This window comes from Ostrinia furnacalis, unplaced genomic scaffold, assembly GCF_004193835.3.
Source record: "Ostrinia furnacalis isolate ACB-3 unplaced genomic scaffold, ASM419383v2 OfSCF7415, whole genome shotgun sequence".
Taxonomy (NCBI): domain Eukaryota; kingdom Metazoa; phylum Arthropoda; class Insecta; order Lepidoptera; family Crambidae; genus Ostrinia; species Ostrinia furnacalis.
The window spans coordinates 284,621-302,542 of record NW_021137654.1 but is presented as its reverse complement, the minus strand read 5'-3'; the positions used below and the strand labels follow the sequence as shown (position 1 = coordinate 302,542).

The 17,922-nt window shown below is 41.0% G+C and overlaps 1 protein-coding gene across 1 annotated transcript; it reads right to left on the bottom strand.

The window, feature by feature from the left end:
- Positions 1 to 1,034: 1,034 nt before the first annotated feature.
- Positions 1,035 to 16,769, bottom strand: knk (cytochrome and DOMON domain-containing protein knickkopf). Its single transcript, XM_028320609.1, has 17 exons — positions 16,641 to 16,769; positions 16,479 to 16,552; positions 15,952 to 16,100; positions 14,825 to 15,061; positions 14,283 to 14,390; positions 13,744 to 13,926; positions 12,738 to 12,831; positions 12,499 to 12,645; positions 11,773 to 11,908; positions 9,824 to 9,995; positions 9,108 to 9,209; positions 8,336 to 8,437; positions 8,008 to 8,109; positions 7,285 to 7,489; positions 5,380 to 5,545; positions 4,098 to 4,286; positions 1,035 to 2,684 (listed from the first exon to the last, which is right to left on the bottom strand). Exons 1-17 carry the CDS (start codon positions 16,681 to 16,683, stop codon positions 2,536 to 2,538), a joined length of 2,358 nt encoding a protein of 785 aa, XP_028176410.1. The 5' UTR covers positions 16,684 to 16,769; the 3' UTR covers positions 1,035 to 2,535.
- Positions 16,770 to 17,922: the final 1,153 nt, after the last annotated feature.

Here is a 17,922-nt window from a genome sequence, read left to right as displayed (position 1 = left end):
TAGGCCCGTATTCACGAACATCACTATGAGGTCTCACAGGGCGCGTGGACGCACAGGGTCACAAACAAACCAATCACAGAGCTCTATTCGACGCTGTGCGTTCGATTTGCTGCTTCACTTAGCAAGCATCGTTTGTAAATACGGGAGTATGCTCGCTAGCTACTGCGTAAAATATTACATTAAATGTATGATAGATTGTACAGCGCCCCTAGCGGCTACTTTCAAGAACTAAAATCTTCATAGAATGTTTTGAAGGCTAGCGAGTACACCTAACGTAAACTCATAGTAGGCACACTAGTACAGTCAGTGTCGAAAAGTTCGTGACACCTAGTGACCAAAAAATTGATAACGCAACCTTATTCCAATTGTAACAAAGTGTTGCAAACTTGGGGGTGTCACGAACAATTTGACGCTGAACTGTATTAAAAAATTTCCACACTGGATGCCTTCTGAAATCCGCCGTCAGGTCCAAGTGTACAAAGCCCTCACCATGTTTGAATACCAGCCAGCCCGTAGAACGCTTCCAGTGTTACAAATCCTTTAAAATTATTTAACTCTATGCATGTGTATAATCGTTTAAAGATGTCCACCAGTGTCAGCCCGGCTGAGTTCCAAATAGACCCTGCTTGTTGTGAAGCGACGTGCGGAAGTTAGCAATATTTTAGTAAAAAGTAAATTGAAAATGCTATGACAGTTACTTTATCACTTTCGAAAAAACATTTTAACGCATAGATCAATTCTATCCCTCTCTCTCATGTGAGGATCCCAGCGGAAGTGAGAGTTATCGTGTGGATATCTAACACACAAATATTTTTAGACTGGCGTATTTATATTAATTAATACCAAGTGTTATACGTAGATAACTGTAGATTTTTAAATAAAAAGAATAAACACAATATCAGATAATACGAATTTACATATAAACGCTATTATTGAATCTAGATGTGCAATACCAATTTATCATTGGACGCTCTCTCATTGTGATTCTTTAAAAATTTAAAGTATTCAAAGCCTACTTACTTTATTTATAATTAAACTGTAGTTTTAGTTCCTCTCGAAATTGTGATATTTTCTGTTTACATTCACGGACGTCAAATTCCGCGATTTGAACAAATTTTTGTACCTAGTGAATTGTTTTTACGACTGTCATTTGCTTTAAATTTATAGTACACTTTAAATTGTATAAAAATAAGTTACAAGATACTATGTATTTTAGACGATATGATAGGACTTAACATGACTGTAAAAGTACGCTCATAACTGTAATCTCATAGTTATAATTATAATAATATAATCAATGTAAATTTAATTAAACACAAGTACATAAATTTTATCTTTTATTTACGTACCTTTTATATACAAAAAATAGTTGCCTTAAAATAAATAACTAAAACATTCAAAAACAAAGAGATCTTCTATTTTACAATATAAGACGACTTGCAGCGAGTATTGTGGTATGCAATTTGTATAGTTATTTCGTATAGCTGGTAGATTATATTTAAAGCAGTGCATAGGATTATTTTGAGGTTAAAATGTTTCAGTCTGTCATTTGAGATTCATACATATTGTTATTGGAAAAATAAATTGTAGGTATAAGTGTTGTAAAGAAGTATCATAATTTCAAAAATTATGACAAAAGTATAGAAATGAAAATAGTATAATTTGAGCATTGTACAGTAGTGATGTGTGTGACACAGTCTTAAAAATAACTTATGTTAAGCACAGTCTGGAATGACCTAAAATGGACGGAAAAGTTTCCAGGACATTGGAATGTGTTGCGGATGGAACGGCAGTCACTACTTAGTAGTTTTTTTTATGCATACATTTTTCTTGAGTCAATTTAAAAAAATGATTTGATTTAAAGTTTTAACTCTCAGCTAAATGCATCGTAGTGGCAGTAAAAAGTCAAATGTATAAATTGAAATATGATCTATAAAATTATTTTTCGTTCTACTTAGCTTAGTATAAAATTATGTACTTTAAGTACGTCATCATCACATTTAAAATTGATGCTAGCAAAGTTTGTTTCTGTTCTTCGATTTTTTTACTGATAAGTCGTGTAGACTTTGCCTATGAACACATAGGGGTGGAACATTACGCCTCGGTTCCCTTAATAGAATTATGTTTCGCCTACGAATCGGGTATTGACACCATTCACCAATAATTCTAAAGTAATTTTTTTTTAAAACATTCTAGTCTCAAAAGCTCAATTAATTTATAATCAACTGTAAATTAAGATTTTTTGGTTGATTGATAATAAGTTAGTCAATGAGGGTTTTCGCTATTGAAAAATCCGCCAGATGGCAATACGTAGACGCGAGGTCCAAATGCTGCATGATTGGTTATTTTTGACATGACATTGACAGATATAATAATATGTCAAAATCCACAGTTGGCGAGTTGGAAAAATAGTGACGCAATCGGCTTGTATCGCCCTACAAAAAGAGTCTCGTTTTGACAGTTCATGACAAGTACGTCAATTGATCGGTGTCAAATACCTTCTTCCCACACTCGAGAGATGTTGACGTCACGTCGCTAGTGCAGCCGCCACAGCGTGACGGCGGCGGCGGCGAGCACCAACATAATGGATATATCCAACGGGAGCGCTCGTTGTACGGACGAGGCGGGCCGGCGCGCCAGGTTGCGGCGGTGGCGGTCCACCACGAAGATGCGCCCGCCCATGCCTGCCAACGTTTCAAATATTAAATGTTGTCAAAGTCCTCTGCACACCCTGTATAGTGGAGGCTGCAGCGAGACTCGAGGAAGAAGATACTCCAAACAATGTGACAGTCATCGCCACTCACCAGTGATTATTCCATTTATGGATAATCATAAATGTCATAAGTGCCACTTGTGGTCTAAACTGAATAAATATTTTTTTATTTTGATACAACTTCCCATTAAGTTCATAGCATTCATGGGGATTAGTAAAAGTAAAGTTTACAATTACTCCATTGATGGAGTGAGTCAATGAGTACAATGTAATAAATCATCTCAAATTATTTGTCAAAATGTGGTTGACACCAATAGCACAGAATAATAATAAGTACTACGTACAGAAGTTTTACTTCGCGAAGGTATTTAAAAAAATGTATGCTTAATGTCATTAACAATATTTATTTATTTATTTATTTATATAATTCACTGTGGACTTACAGTTTTACCCAAGACGTCCATCAGCGGCAGAAGTACAGATTACACGATTTACATAAATAGGTGCTTAAATACTATGGTGTAATTTAGCCTGTCTCAAGAGTCAAGCACCATTTTGTTGACAAACGTCAGTGATCGGCACTGCGCCGAAGCTATAGGGCTACTTCGGTAAAATGATGTAACGTGAGGTGCCAAACTGCGGAAAATGGCGGAGGAAATACATGATTTAGCATGAATTATCATGAATAATATTAACTACTTATTTACCTCTCAGTGTCTTGAGGCAACTTAAAAAAGTACATTCTGTGTTTTTATTATTATTTAGGCAGTTAAATACTGCACAGTATTTAGTACACCATTTTCTTTATTTTGTTTCATCATACACAAGAATACGCGTGCGTGAGTCAATGTTCGCTCGTATGTGAGGCCTTGTCGAATAGTGTCCTGTAGGTGGGCCATCGTGCATGTTTTGTTTTCGATGTAAACTCGCGGAGATGAACAGGCCTGGTTGTACTATCGGCAACAGTGTTAACTGCCCATTGCCAGTCATGTCATCTCGTTCTATCGAAAAGAATCACCATTTGATGAGAGCGAGAGCAAAAACGGAAATGGATAGTTAACAGTGTGGTCGTGTGTACAACTTTTGATACGTTTATGCCGCTTGAGCCCTTAGAGCAGTGGTTCTTAACCGGTGGTCCGCGGACCACTGGTGGTCCCTGGAGGCATTCCAAGTGGTCCGCGAAGACATCGTAAGAAACAAGTGACGTGACGTAATGAGCCGAGTCAACACAACGCAAACGGCGCACAGTGGACGAGAAATCGACCTCCCCTTTCATAGGATTTTGAAAAAAAAAGTGGTCCCAGGTGGTCCCTGACAAGACAGGGTAAAATGGTTCCTCGTGACTTAAAGGTTAAGAACCACTCCCTTAGAGTCCGGTACTGACCCGCGTGCGTGAAGGAGTTGTAATAGACGATGTCGGGCCAAGACGAGTTGGGCGCGACCAGTAGTTCGGCGGGCGCGGCGGGCGGGCAGTCCCACTGCAGCGAGCGGTTGAAGGCGCGGAAGGTGGCGTAGTCCGCGTCACGCCGCCGGTCCGCGCCCGCCGCGTGCCGCCCGATGCACAGCGGGCCCGCTGCAGGCAACACATATGTTTTAATGTTTGAATAAGATAATACCTCAGCTAAAAAAGGTCTGCATTGATTAAAAATATGAAAGATAATACATTCATTGAGTGTGAATTATAGATTGCTCAACGAAAGTTAAGGCGAACATGTATTCACACTGATTAAATACACTAGCTACCTGGATCTTGTTAAACGTCTGCAAGCGAGACATAAATCACTTTTTAGTTCGACTTCGTAGTCGAACTAAAAAGTGATTTATGTTATGAGACGTAATTCAGACAGCGTTTACAGATACAAATCATAAATTGTATTGATGGCTTCAGCTCTAGTTGCGCGACCTATAGTAATATGTAACGCGGCAGGCTGTAGGGAACACGTCTCAGCATGCATCGTAAGTCCGTTGCGTAGATTGAACGTCTTGCATCAGTCACGATCGTCACGTGGTTAGATCGCATGGATACAGTTCATATACAGGGTGTTAGGTAAATGGGTATATGAGCCGACACTAGCCCATGTTAACATCCCAACTAATATTATAAATGCGAAAGTAACTCTGTCTGTCTGTCTGTCTGTTACGCTTTCCCGCTTAAACCTCGCAACCGATTTTGATGAAATTTGGCATAGAGATAGTTTGAGTCCCGGGAAAGAACATAGGATAGTTTTTATCCCGGTTTTTGAAACAGGGACGCGCGCGATAAAGTTTTTCTGTGACAGACAAAATTCCACGCGGGCGAAGCCGCGGGCGGAAAGCTAGTGGTCATATAAATGGTATGGTGAAGTCAGAAATGTGATATTACCATTTGATTTTTTTAAATTTTCATACAAAATAAATTTTATAAAATCCGATTTGTATGAAAAATAATATAATTAAAATGAAGATATCAATTTTCTGACTTCACCATACCATTTATATGACCATGTTAACATGGGCTAGTGTTGGCTCATATACCCATTTACCTAACACCCTGTATAAATCTGAACGACATGCTAAAGGGAGTTACGCGCGTGTTGCGGCGCCGCAACGCAATGTCAACGCTCATGTGGCATCCCTCTAAGGGGGGTGAAGAGAGAGGTTGCCTAGAGGGGTGGGAGGGTTGTCACCGGCGGTGGGCGCGAGGCGGCCGCGGCGCGGGTAGTGCACGCCGGCGAGCACGCGCGCGGCGCGCTGCTCGGCGTCGGGCAGCCGCTCCAGGCCTCCGAGCGGCGACGCCGTCACGATCAGCGGGTGGTACTCCGTCGCCGAGTGCGGGTTGTTGCCGCCGTACACCTGGAGATAGATGGTCTTTTAGAGATCGGTTGCACAAAACACAAAGACAGGCATAGGATGAAATGGCAAAATAGAGTATGGGACTGAAAATGGTACCCTGGGGAACGCCTTGTTTATTTACAACTTGATAGATGGCGTTTCACGGCTTCCCTGCATACGAACGGTTTGTCCAGCGCTGTAGATGTTAACCAATGACGATAGATGGCGCTTTTTAGACACGTCTTATTTATTTATTGAAATTTATTTGTCACGTATCGTCATAAATTATAGCCCATAATAATATGTCAATCTGGGTTATAAACAATAATACTGTAAAGTTGCAACAAAATTCGTTCAGTAATTTTTGCGTGAAAGAGTAACAAACATCCAGACATTATGACATTCAAACTTACGAATTTATAATATTAGTAGAAAGGTAAGCGAGACAGTAACTGCACTAGTGGCTATTATCTGTCGCTATACCACGACTGATTGGTCCCTTCTCTTTCTACTTTTAGTTTGCTCAGTAATAGAGGTATGTGTTCAGGTACAAATAAACATTGGATAGTTGGCAAACTTTGCTATCATTTGCTTTGTCGAAGTCACCATAACCTAACATACATGAAATGAATAACAAGATAGAAGTTGTGTACCTACTTATGATTACGTTTGAAAGTCATTGGCGTATCTCAAGAGTAGTATCTACTATGAACTATCATCTTAGAATCAGTAGTCCAACATCAATAAACATCCTGGGGTGGACACTAGACTATTCTGGGTTGAGCATATGTAAAGTTTGTAACTATTGTTAATTGTGAAATATCGGTTTTGTGTCAGCTGCTGAACACACTGTCAGCAGATTATTGGCTATAACAGACATTGACGTAAGTAATGTCAATGTCAAATAATACGCTCGTTAGTTGAAACGTACCTTCATTGAAGAATAAATTAATTAAATTATCACCGGGCAACCTTCAAATTCCACTGTCCACTGTGTCTCTCTAAACACTCGACATTGGCAAAACCAGTGTGCTTCAAATTGGCACCATTGTAGCCATTAAAGCCTGGTCCGTGAGCACGTAGAATCCCGTCCAATGACCCCAAGCTACCCATCCTTATCGCTCGCGCGTAATTATATTGCTGTCGCGACTGTGCGACGCGCGCCCGCAGTGAGTGTGCGAGCGCGACAGCAACATAATTACGTGCGAGCGACAAGGATGGGCAGCTTGGGGTCATTGGGCGGGATTCTACGTGCTCACGGACCAGGCTTTAGTGGATAAACTTTTTGCTGTCATTTGTTTTGTCGAAGTCATCATAACCTAACGTATATAAAATGAATAACAAGATAGAAGTTTAGTATGTATCTACTTATGATTATGTTGCAAGGTTTGTAACTACTTTGACGTTTTAGGGCGGAGGGCGTCCGCGGAAGACCAGCTTTGTGACTTGCCCTTTTGAGCATGTCACGATAAATGCTGAGCGGGTGCCTATTGGCACAGTTTTTTCTCACCACTTGTTTTAATAGCCTACATATTATGTGTTTTTGTTGTTTTTTTTTGTATTGTGTCTTTTTTTACTGTGTCAATAAACCTTTTCTATTCTATTCCATTTTAAAATTAGCTTGTTACATAATTCATTTTTTTTTATTTTGCAAGTAAACTTATAAAAACTCACACGTCCTGGTCCCTGTTACTTGAACCCTGCCACTGCTTCGGGACAACAAATGGCCAGTACTGAGAAGAAGCTAACTTGAAACGCACCTTGAAGCTGTACTTGAGTCCGCGCCTTAGCTGCAGGTCGGGCGCGAGCTGTCCGTTGACGTACCACGCCAGCGCCGGCGCCGCGCGCCCCCGCCCCGCCAGCCCGCGCGCGCCCGCCGCCGGGCCCAGACGGAACGTGAACACGCGGAGCGACGGGTCGAAGAGTTCCGCCACTTCCCAGGGCGTGGGCGCTGTGCTGGACCCGCTGGGTAGAACACATTTTATATTATACGCCATACAAGACAAGAATAGAATTATAACTGTAAAAAAAACCGACTTCAAATGCGTGANCCGCCGCCGGCCCGAGGCGGAACGTGAACACGCGGAGCGACGGGTCGAATAGCTCGGCCACTTCCCAAGGCGTAGGGGCTGTGCTGGACCCGCTGGATAGAATATACTTTAGTATATACCAGGGTTTCCCAATTTTTTTTTGCCAAGGAACCCTAATTGATTATACTTTTCCTAGCGGAACCCCCGTACTACTCCGCCCGCACTCCCTACCCCTCCCTTATGCGTAAATAAGTCAGTCCGAGCGAACAACGTCGGTCACGAAACGTGGGATAATATTTTTTACGGAACCCTTGCGGCCTTTCCTCGGAACCCCAGGGTTCCGCGGACCACCATTCGGGAACCACTGGTATATACTATACAAGACAAGAATAGAAAAAGAGAGATACAAAAGATATGGCACAATTTAGGTCATCTTAGCGTTATATCAAAAGCCCGCGCGCGCCCGCCGCCGGCCCGAGCCGGAACGTGAACACGCGGAGCGACGGGTCGAATAGCTCCGCCACCTCCCAGGGCGTGGGCGCTGTGCTGGACCCGCTGTCATTGTTCAATGTTAAGCTTCATATATGTAGTGTATCGAGTTACCGATAGATGGCGCTGTCTGTAGGTTGAATCGCGGTATGTAAGTTTTAGACGGCCCCTACATATGCTCAAATTTGGTTCGGAATAAATGAGACTTGCCACTGGAATCTTGGTTTTATTCAAGTTACTACCTGTGGGCTTTTTGGGACTTGTACAGTCATCTTATCGTTATATCAAAAGCCCGTGCGCGCCCGCCGCCGGCCCGAGGCGGAACGTGAACACGCGGAGCGACGGGTCGAATAGCTCGGCCACTTCCCAAGGCGTAGGGGCTGTGCTGGACCCGCTGGATAGAATATACTTTAGTATATACCAGGGTTTCCCAATTTTTTTTTGCCAAGGAACCCTAATTGATTATACTTTTCCTAGCGGAACCCCCGTACTACTCCGCCCGCACTCCCTACCCCTCCCTTATGCGTAAATAAGTCAGTCCGAGCGAACAACGTCGGTCACGAAACGTGGGATAATATTTTTTACGGAACCCTTGCGGCCTTTCCTCGGAACCCCAGGGTTCCGCGGACCACCATTCGGGAACCACTGGTATATACCATACAAGACAAGAATAGAAAAAGAGAGATATACAAAAGATATGGCACAATTTAGGTCATCTTATCGTTGTATCAAAAGCCCGCGCGCGCCCGCCGCCGGCCCGAGCCGGAACGTGAACACGCGGAGCGACGGGTCGAATAGCTCGGCCACTTCCCAAGGGGTAGGGGCCGTGCTGGACCCGCTGTCATTGTTCAATGTTAAGCTTTATATATGTAGTGTATCGAGTTACCGATAGATGGCGCTGTCTGTAGGTTGAATCGCGGTATGTAAGTTTTAGACGGCCCCTACATATACTCAAATTTGGTTCGGAATAAATGAGACTTGCCACTGGAATCTTGGTTTAATTCAAGTTACTACCTGTGGGCTTTTTGGGACTTGTACAGTCATCTTATCGTTATATCAAAAGCCCTTGCGCGCCCGCCGCCGGCCCGAGCCGGAACGTGAACACGCGGAGCGACGGGTCGAAGAGTTCGGCCACTTCCCAGGGCGTGGGCGCTGTGTTTGAACCACTGGATAGGTGGAACACATTTGATTATACACCATACAAGGCAAAGAAAGAAATAAAAGGTACAACACAACTTAGGCCATCTTATCGCTATAAAACTTGATGCAAAGATTCCATTGCAAAATTGGTGAATCCAACCAATCAAAGCACGATACTGCCATATATTTTATGTCGACTGGCATTTAGCGCGTCTCTAATTTTCCAACCCATTCGACCTTATGATCAAGTCAGTAAATAGATATTTAATTGAAAGAAACTGATTATTTAATCTAACAGGAGATAAAAATTAATCAGGGTTTTGAGAAGAATAAAATAAATGGTAAAGGTCGCGCAGAAAGTGTAGCGTAAGACGTCCAACAAGGTGGATGCAGACTGCTATCAACCGGTCAATATGGAAATCATTAGCGGAGGACTATATTCAGCAATGGATGTCCTGTGGCTAAATCGATAATGAAAATAAATGGTATGGCTAAAATGATGATGAAAATAAATGGTACAATTGTTAATCATGACAAAAAAGTTTAAAATGTTTGTATAGCTACTAAGTTATTGCTGTAAATACTAAACTCCTAAAACTGAGGCGAACATGTTAAGAGTGTATGTTAGTATAATACTCACACGGTAAAGTTATAGCAGTCGTTGACAGGCGGGTTCTGGTCGAGATTGAGCATGACATCCCTGGCAGGGTGTAGGCGGTGGAAGGCGGGCTCGTTGTCGGCGTCGCGCGCGCCGACTGCCCACACCACGAACACCGGCTTGTCCACCACCCACTCGCGGTCCAGCTCCTCGACTGGAGGGAGGAATGGACTTAGCAAAACGGCATTTAATATTAAGCAGATAGGGACTGGAATTCACTGGCTGCTGCTGTCTTTCTTGAACGCTAAATACGGTGGTTCCTCGACTGGCGAGAGGAATGGACTTAGCAAAACAGCATAAATAAGAGTATAAATAAGAAAGAAATATCATTAAGTTCACAATCATACTAATAACGGGATTAAACTAACGTATTGAATTTCAAAAGTCAGTAGGGGCGGCAAAAATTGAATGGCCTACTAGCGGCAAATTTGTAAATCCGCCACTGGTTTTAACAAGTGGTTTCGGAAATATTTATGAAATTCCTCGACAGAAAACAAAAAAAATATTTACAATGTATTTAAGAAGGTATAATTTCTTATTATTCATGGTAAATTATGTTATTTATCAATTTTATTTGAAAAATAGAGTACAATAGATATCATGACTACAAAAAAAAATATTATTGAGATTATTTTTATACGGTTTATTCCACTCTAAAATAGGTGTACCGTATAAGGTACAGTAGGTCTATGCATGAGCAAATCGTGCGAAACAATATAATTTAATTTTTATTATTTTTATTTGTTTTAGGCAATTGATACTTCACTTTATTGCCACAAATCATGAAAAATTTGATAATTTCAGCAAACATAAAGCAATTTTGGTATTTTTCTACTGCTGTCTTGTCAGATGACCGCTAATGATGATCAGACTGACGAAGATTTAGGCGATAAAGATAGTGTCAATGTAAATAATAACCAACCAAGCGCTTCGAGACCAACATTTGGCAAGTGCTGAGAAGAAGCGCCGCAACAAACTCAGTCATCACTGTCTGCCGGTTAATATAAATAAATAGAAATAGTAGTAGGTACATTCGATTCAGGAGCAGTTCACTGAATTTACCATGCATTCTTGTATGGTGTATCATAAGAATGGGTATACAAGATTGCGTGGTATATTAAACAACGTAGTGACGTGCTAATATCTAGACTTACATATTAAGNATATTAAACTGCTAGGTACTGGAATTCACTGCCTGCTGCTGTTTTTCCCGAAAAGTAATTCCAATCTTTTAAAGGCAAGAGTGAATAGGTGCTTACAGGGCAGGTTGTACCATCATAGACTACATCTTACTTAACTTTAGGTGTAATTGCAGTTAAATACCTGTAAAGGAAAACGATGTATGCAAACATTAGATCTCCCCAATCAGTCAGGCCAGTATGAGGTGTGAAAGCAGAATCATGGGCGTGCCAAACTTCTTCAAGGGAGAGTAGTCTAATCCAAGAAGGAGGCAAATCATATCTAGGCACGCTATTGTTAATCGTTCGTTCGTTCGAACTGAAAGACAGCCGAATGACGTCCACTGCTGGACAAAGGCCTCCCCCAAGGATTTCCACGAAGACCGATCCTGCGCCGCTCGTATCCAGGCACCTCCCGCGACCTTGTTAATACGTAAGAACAAAACTAGAGCTAGGTATGTAGAGGTTTACAGTTTCTATAGGTGTAGCGGAGGGCAGCAAGATACGGTTATGAGTAGAACGCCCGAGAACACCTGGTTGGAGTCCAGCCCGCCCAGCAGCTCGTCGCTGCCCCAGCACTTGCACGCACTAAACACAACAACAACACTCACAGGGCTTGAGCACGCGGCGGTAGGACACGCGCGCGAGCCCGTCGGCGTACTCGCCCGAGAACACCTGGTTGGAGTCCAGCCCGCCCAGCAGCTCGTCGCTGCCCCAGCACTTGCACGCACTAAACACAACAACAACACTCACAGGGCTTGAGCACGCGGCGGTAGGACACGCGCGCGAGCCCGTCGGCGTACTCGCCCGAGAACACCTGGTTGGAGTCCAGCCCGCCCAGCAGCTCGTCGCGGCACACGCCGCGCCACTGGCCCAGCACTTGCACGCACTGGAAAATTAACCTTATTATGAGGCCAGTAAAACAACAAGTTACATATCAGCAGTGTAGTGCAGTGCACTCATATGCTTACTGGTTAATGGATCAAAAATTCCTTAAACAATTTTGCTATTGAGCGCACATTTACACGAACGAAGTATTTTTTAGAACTATTCGAGCAAGATAAACTTTCTACATAAATTAGAACTTCATTATCATCATCATTTCAGCCATAGGACGTCCACTGCTGAACATAGGCCATTAGAACTTAAAATTATCAATATTGAATTTGAAGACTTTAAAAACATAAAACACGATCAGCAAAAAGCCTTTGACAATATTGATACTGAAGTTTAAATACGGAAACCACATTTTTTTTTCATTTGTGTGCAATTTAATTAATCATATAATGTTTGATGTTACTTACAATAAAATATAAAAATTACTCTGTAAATAAAAAAAATGTTTATGACCTTTTTTTAAGTGGGTACCTCAAGGGTCAATTTTAGGACCACCGTTTTTAATCGAGAAAATATTTTGTAGACATGACTATGTGAAATCTACGATGTACTCGTCTAAAATGGTTAGTAGATATAAGTTACCGGCGCTATAGCAGTGACGTTGTAGTCAGTAGCAAGCGCGCGCTGCATCTTGGCGTCGTAGTAGGCGACCGCGAGGTCGGCGCCTAACATCTGCGTCTTGCTGTCGCTGCCCGAGATGCCAAAGCCCATGTATTCGTTTTCATCGATCTGCCAGACGAAAAGCAAGTGTTTTGTGAAGAGGTAAAGTTCAATTTAGAGTACGTTGAATGAATAGGTTGGAAGGAAAGATAATTATTTACCCTGGCTGCTAGTTCGATGGTGATCTGGTTGCCGAATTTCTCCCAGGACACTTGGTAATCGCGGTGGAGCTGCTTGCAGTGTGGCAGATTTGTTCTGAAGAAAATAGATGTTTGTATAAAAGACAGAATCGTGTCGTATAGATGCTTGTTAAAGTCGTAAAGCAAAGGTCTCAAAAGCAGTTGAAATGAGATGAGCAATTTTTGGATTTCGTGGATCAAAGCTAAATTGGTTTGGGTGCATCATAAGATGCCAGTAGTCAGACCCTAGTCTAATTAATCTGATGAAGATGGTGACCAGTAAGATACATAAAATGTATCGTATAGATGACCTACACTGAACCATCCCAGCTATGATATTGTCAGGAGGGCGCTACTATCAATGCTGGATTATTAGTTTCGATTTATGTATTTGTCTGTATATCAAAATTGTTTGTTTCAAGCTGTAGATCTAGCTAATGTTATTTAATTATTTTTTTTATTTGTATTATTTTCTTCTACTACTTGACATTACATTTGACATTTATAAAACTCATATTCTGATACACCGAGCAACTCAGACCACGGCCGCCGTCTGAAAATTAGCGTCATGTGGTATGCACTTGACACATGCTGAGACGGGGACCTTTTTGCTGCTGCAACGCCGCCTAAGTAACTGTCCCGATTAATTTTAATTTTAATTATCATTCTTTTGGCTGGTTCTGTAATGTTGACCGTTTGTTTTATGTATGTATGTGTATTCATGTGGCAGCAAAATAAACGTTATTCTATTCTATTCTAGCTATACAGGAGTTGCAGTAAGGTGATGCAATAATAATATTGTATTATTTAATTGAAAACTTATTGTAATTTATAAAAAGTCGTTTTAAGACGAAAATTTGCATGCTGTGTTATCATAGTTTAATAGGTGAAAGCAACATTTAAACTTTTTGTAAACCCTATTTATTGCAAATAAATAATTTGAATTTGAATTTGTGATAGTGAGGTGGGACAAGTCCCTTGGACTAACCTGTAGGGATGCAGTGCGAGCGGCGCAGGCGGCACGTTTAGCGCGTCGGGCACCAGTACAGCCGCTAGCGAGCGCGCCGCGCCCAAGTCGTACACGGATAGCCACTTGATGTCGAACACTGTGCGCCCGCCTGGTAAGGTTAGACGAACATCTTCGCCCTTGTACGCTCGTAGCGGCTCTAAGCTGAGGAGAAATAACAATTGCGGTCAAATACCTGCCTTGTCCTGCATAAAAAAAATAGCTGGTTTCAGAACTGCGATGACGCATGCTGATTGTGGGCGCTGACAACCGAAATGTATGAGGCATAGGTGGCGAACGATCAACGTCACTTTTAATTACATGCGATTTTAAAACCACCTTTACATTTTTAGGGCTCAAAAGACGCAACTGAATCCTTACATGATTATTACAGTTAACGCTTGTCTATGTGTAAAGGCATATAACTGATATTGATATCAAATACTCAGCTCTACGGTATGTTGAAACAGTTATTGTTTTGCTAAGCAAAAGTAAGAAACAGAATTTAGAATAGAACTTACTATCCATAATCGTCAGGTATCTTGATCCCTCTCGACGAAGGCTGCGGGCCCACTCCTGTCCAGAAGTAAACCTCCTCGCCGGTGCCGTCATATTTGAATTCAGGGATACTGCAAAAGAGTTTTAATAATCAAGGTTTAAGTACTTAATACTGGAACTTGACTTTATAAAAGCCTGTTTTCAGAAAATAAACATTTTTATTACTGACATGATAGTACTGGCATCAGCCACCAGCACCGACTCGGCGCGGGAGCCTCGAAGTCATCAGGCACATAAACGTCCCCGAATGTTGCCTTCTAGAGCCAAGTAACCCTATATAAAGTAGGCTTAATATGCAACAAAACGGCTTTATTTACTGACATGATAGTACTGGCATCAGCTATGAGCACCGACTCGCTAGACACTGCTCGCTCCCCGACCAGTGGGCCAATAGTGCGTGGAGCGGGCGATTCGAAGTCGTCGGGCACGTAGACGTCCCCGAAGGCTACCTTCTAGAGCTAAAGTATCTTTATACTAGGGTCAATTTGTAACAAATGTTACTGACATGATAGTACTGGCATCAGCTATGAGCACAGATTCGCTAGAGACCGCTCGTTCCCCGACCAGTGGGCCAATAGTGCGTGGAGCGGGCGATTCGAAGTCATCGGGCACGTAGACGTCCCCGAAGGCGTTCTGGCTGGCGATGTCGTAGACGGCCAGCCACTTTATGCGCGAGATTCGCTTGCCTTCCGGCAGCGTTAGCCGAACGTCCTGGTTGTAGTAGCGCTCCAGGATGTTGGTTCTGAAACGAAGTTGGAAACATTCTTAATCCTTTTGATGTGATGCAAATTGGAACTTAACTGTAGAAGACTAATGCCCATTTTCACCATCAATCTCGAATTTTTAAGTGACCCTTATGTAAGCAAAATTCCTGCTGTCTGATACCATAGGGGTCACTTAAAAATTAGGGATTGATGGTGAAAATGAGCAGTAAGCCTCTTTAAATTAGGAGATTTATACAAGAGGAACAGAATCACCAGTATTGTCGATTTGATAAACAGCCAATATATCCTAGCCAAGTATAACTGTTAGCTCTTTTTCGGAGAACATGCTTATTATTCTCCTATCTCCAGTGCATCAAAAGTTTGCTGCAACCTTTTGGTTTATGGAATGGCCTGGGTTGGTTGGTGTAAGAAGAAAACACTCATGCCCAATCAAGAGGCTAAAAAGGTCAATTAAAGCTATGAGCAGGTTATTTGGTTTAGTTAATACAGTAGCTATCAAATATGAGTATACTTTCAAATTTAATACCAGGAGTACCATATGACAATATCATTCATTAGAATCAATAAACTTTTGCAATGTCAAATCAATAAATGACTAAACCAGTGCTATTAGCAAGACTAATGACTTAATTCTGCCCTACAAATAATGTTCATTAGAAAAACAAGTTCCTCATCATTAATTGAATAATTCAATATTTTGCATTGGATAAGTAAAGATTTATTGAATTAAAGATTTATAAAAGAAGGACATATCTAATACAAAAACATGACAGGATGTCATTGTTAGGATGCATTGACCTGTGAAAACTGGCACAGGAAGTGGTATACCAATTTCAATTCAATAAGCTTAACCTTAAGTGTTGTGTAATATAATATTCAATAGATCAAGTACATGATTGACACTAACTTGCCATGTTCATCGGGCACGATAAAGCCCTGTGGTCCCGGCCGGCCTGCGTCTCCGGCCCAGAAGAAGGTGTCGTCCCCCGTGCCATCGTAGTTGAAGTTCACAAGTATGATGGTCCACTCATCCACTGCATACACTTCGCCAGATACCTTGAACCCCGAGAACAAAATATTAGATAGAGTTAGATTACGGATATTAAATTAAAGTAATTTAATGTTTATAATGAGAATATTTTAATCACCATTGCTTAAGGCTATTGAGCAATTCATGGGAATAATAATACAATAGTAGAGCAGCTCATTCCAAAGGATTTCATATTAATTTAATTTAATTAATTAATCTTGGAACCAATTAAGTAAAATTATAGACCCAATATTTTACCCTACAGTCAAATATTGTATAGAAAGTAATTCCAAACAATGTCTTTTGTGTCTGCCTTGAAACGGCACTGAGTCACAGACCGAAGAAAATAGGGTATTTTGCTAACAAAAAGTAAATGAAAGTGTTAATAAACCTTGTGAACTGACCTGGTGGTGATAGGAATTTAGTTTCCCAATGTATTTCCCTCTGTAAGGCCCATCCTCATCCTGTGACGAACAGTCTGCAAAGTTTTATAAATACGTACACAATTAGGTGAAAGTTACGATCTGATTTTGAGCACTTTTGGACTATGTAAAAGAAAAATTAACCTTGTGCTATCACTGCAAGTAAAATAAACCATTTTATACACATTTTTAAGTCCTTTGTATAACTTTAAAATTAGTTTAATAACTTTCTAACTAAAATAAAAGGTCACCACAACATTTCGCACACCTCAACCAGACACTGACATAAACTTAATTTCCGGTTTATTGACATGTCACATTCGTTGCGCAACTTAACTCAAGGTCTCACTTATGATTGGCTGGTTACAAGCTAAGTTGCAATGCAACCAATCACAGAGCACTCACTTTCACTTACAGTGTGTATTAGTAAATGAAAACGTACTGTTAGATTGTATTGCCCTCGTAAAAAAATAAGGTAAAACCCGAAATTATAAAATTATTTAATGTATAGCCTGACCAGGAACATAAAAACCCTGGCACAGAGGCGCTTCAATTGCATTTGATAGTGCAACACTGAGTACAGTCGTACATGTGTTAAATTAATAGGCTAAATTTATGTATCAGGATTCAGGATTACGGGCTAATTTGATATTTTCATAAATTAACGAAAAATATTATTAAAGATAACCTGGTTTAAATAAATTAAATGAAACCATCAATCGAGCTAGTAGGATTTATTTTATTATTCATCAATAATCAAATTCAGAACATGAATATTCAACTGCAATGTCTGCTCATGAACGCTTCAAACTCGGTACTTCTTTCCCAATTCCATAAAATTCAAACGTCAAAAGTGATTTTATTTGCTTGTCAGTTTCACTAAACGCGCACAGGCGGCGGGCTTCAGGCGCGGCAGCGCGACGGCGCGGCGCTGGACGCCACCCTTCGGCAGTATTTTCAGTCTAGCTCCGAATCCACTTCCACGCCCACTTTGAAAGTTGGCATGAATGTTCTACACAATATTAGCTATTTAAATAAAAAAAATTAAAAAAATCGAAAGGGTCGAACTTTGTGAAAATCAAGGAAAAAAAATTAATTTGCATTTTTTATAGGAAAAAATATATTTTTTTTCGTTTCCAAAAATACAGTTAAAAAGCACGGTAAATGAAGTAATAAATCCCGTGGTTTAATTATTTTAATATATAATTTTATGACTCGATAATCGGCTTTGAAGTACTGCATGCCAACCGGTTGTCGAAAACTTCGAAGACCCATAGCTCTTAAACTAGTCATTATAATTACAAAAATATTTGGTACACGTATCAACAATATGTATAGGTAGAACATACTCAAATATTACTGAAATCGGAAACATCGACTTTTTTTACCTGTCCGCTTCGCGTGGAATGCCCCATCTACGATGTAC

Coding starts and splice junctions, on each gene's coding strand:
- knk (XM_028320609.1), bottom strand. CDS start 16,683: ATGTGTATAAAATGGTTTATTTTACTTGCAGTGATAGCACAAG. Junction 8,438..9,107: donor CCGGCGGCGGGCGCGCAAGG/GCTTTTGATATA, acceptor TATTCTATCCAG/CGGGTCCAGCACAGCCCCTA. Junction 8,110..8,335: donor CCGGCGGCGGGCGCGCACGG/GCTTTTGATATA, acceptor GAACAATGACAG/CGGGTCCAGCACAGCGCCCA.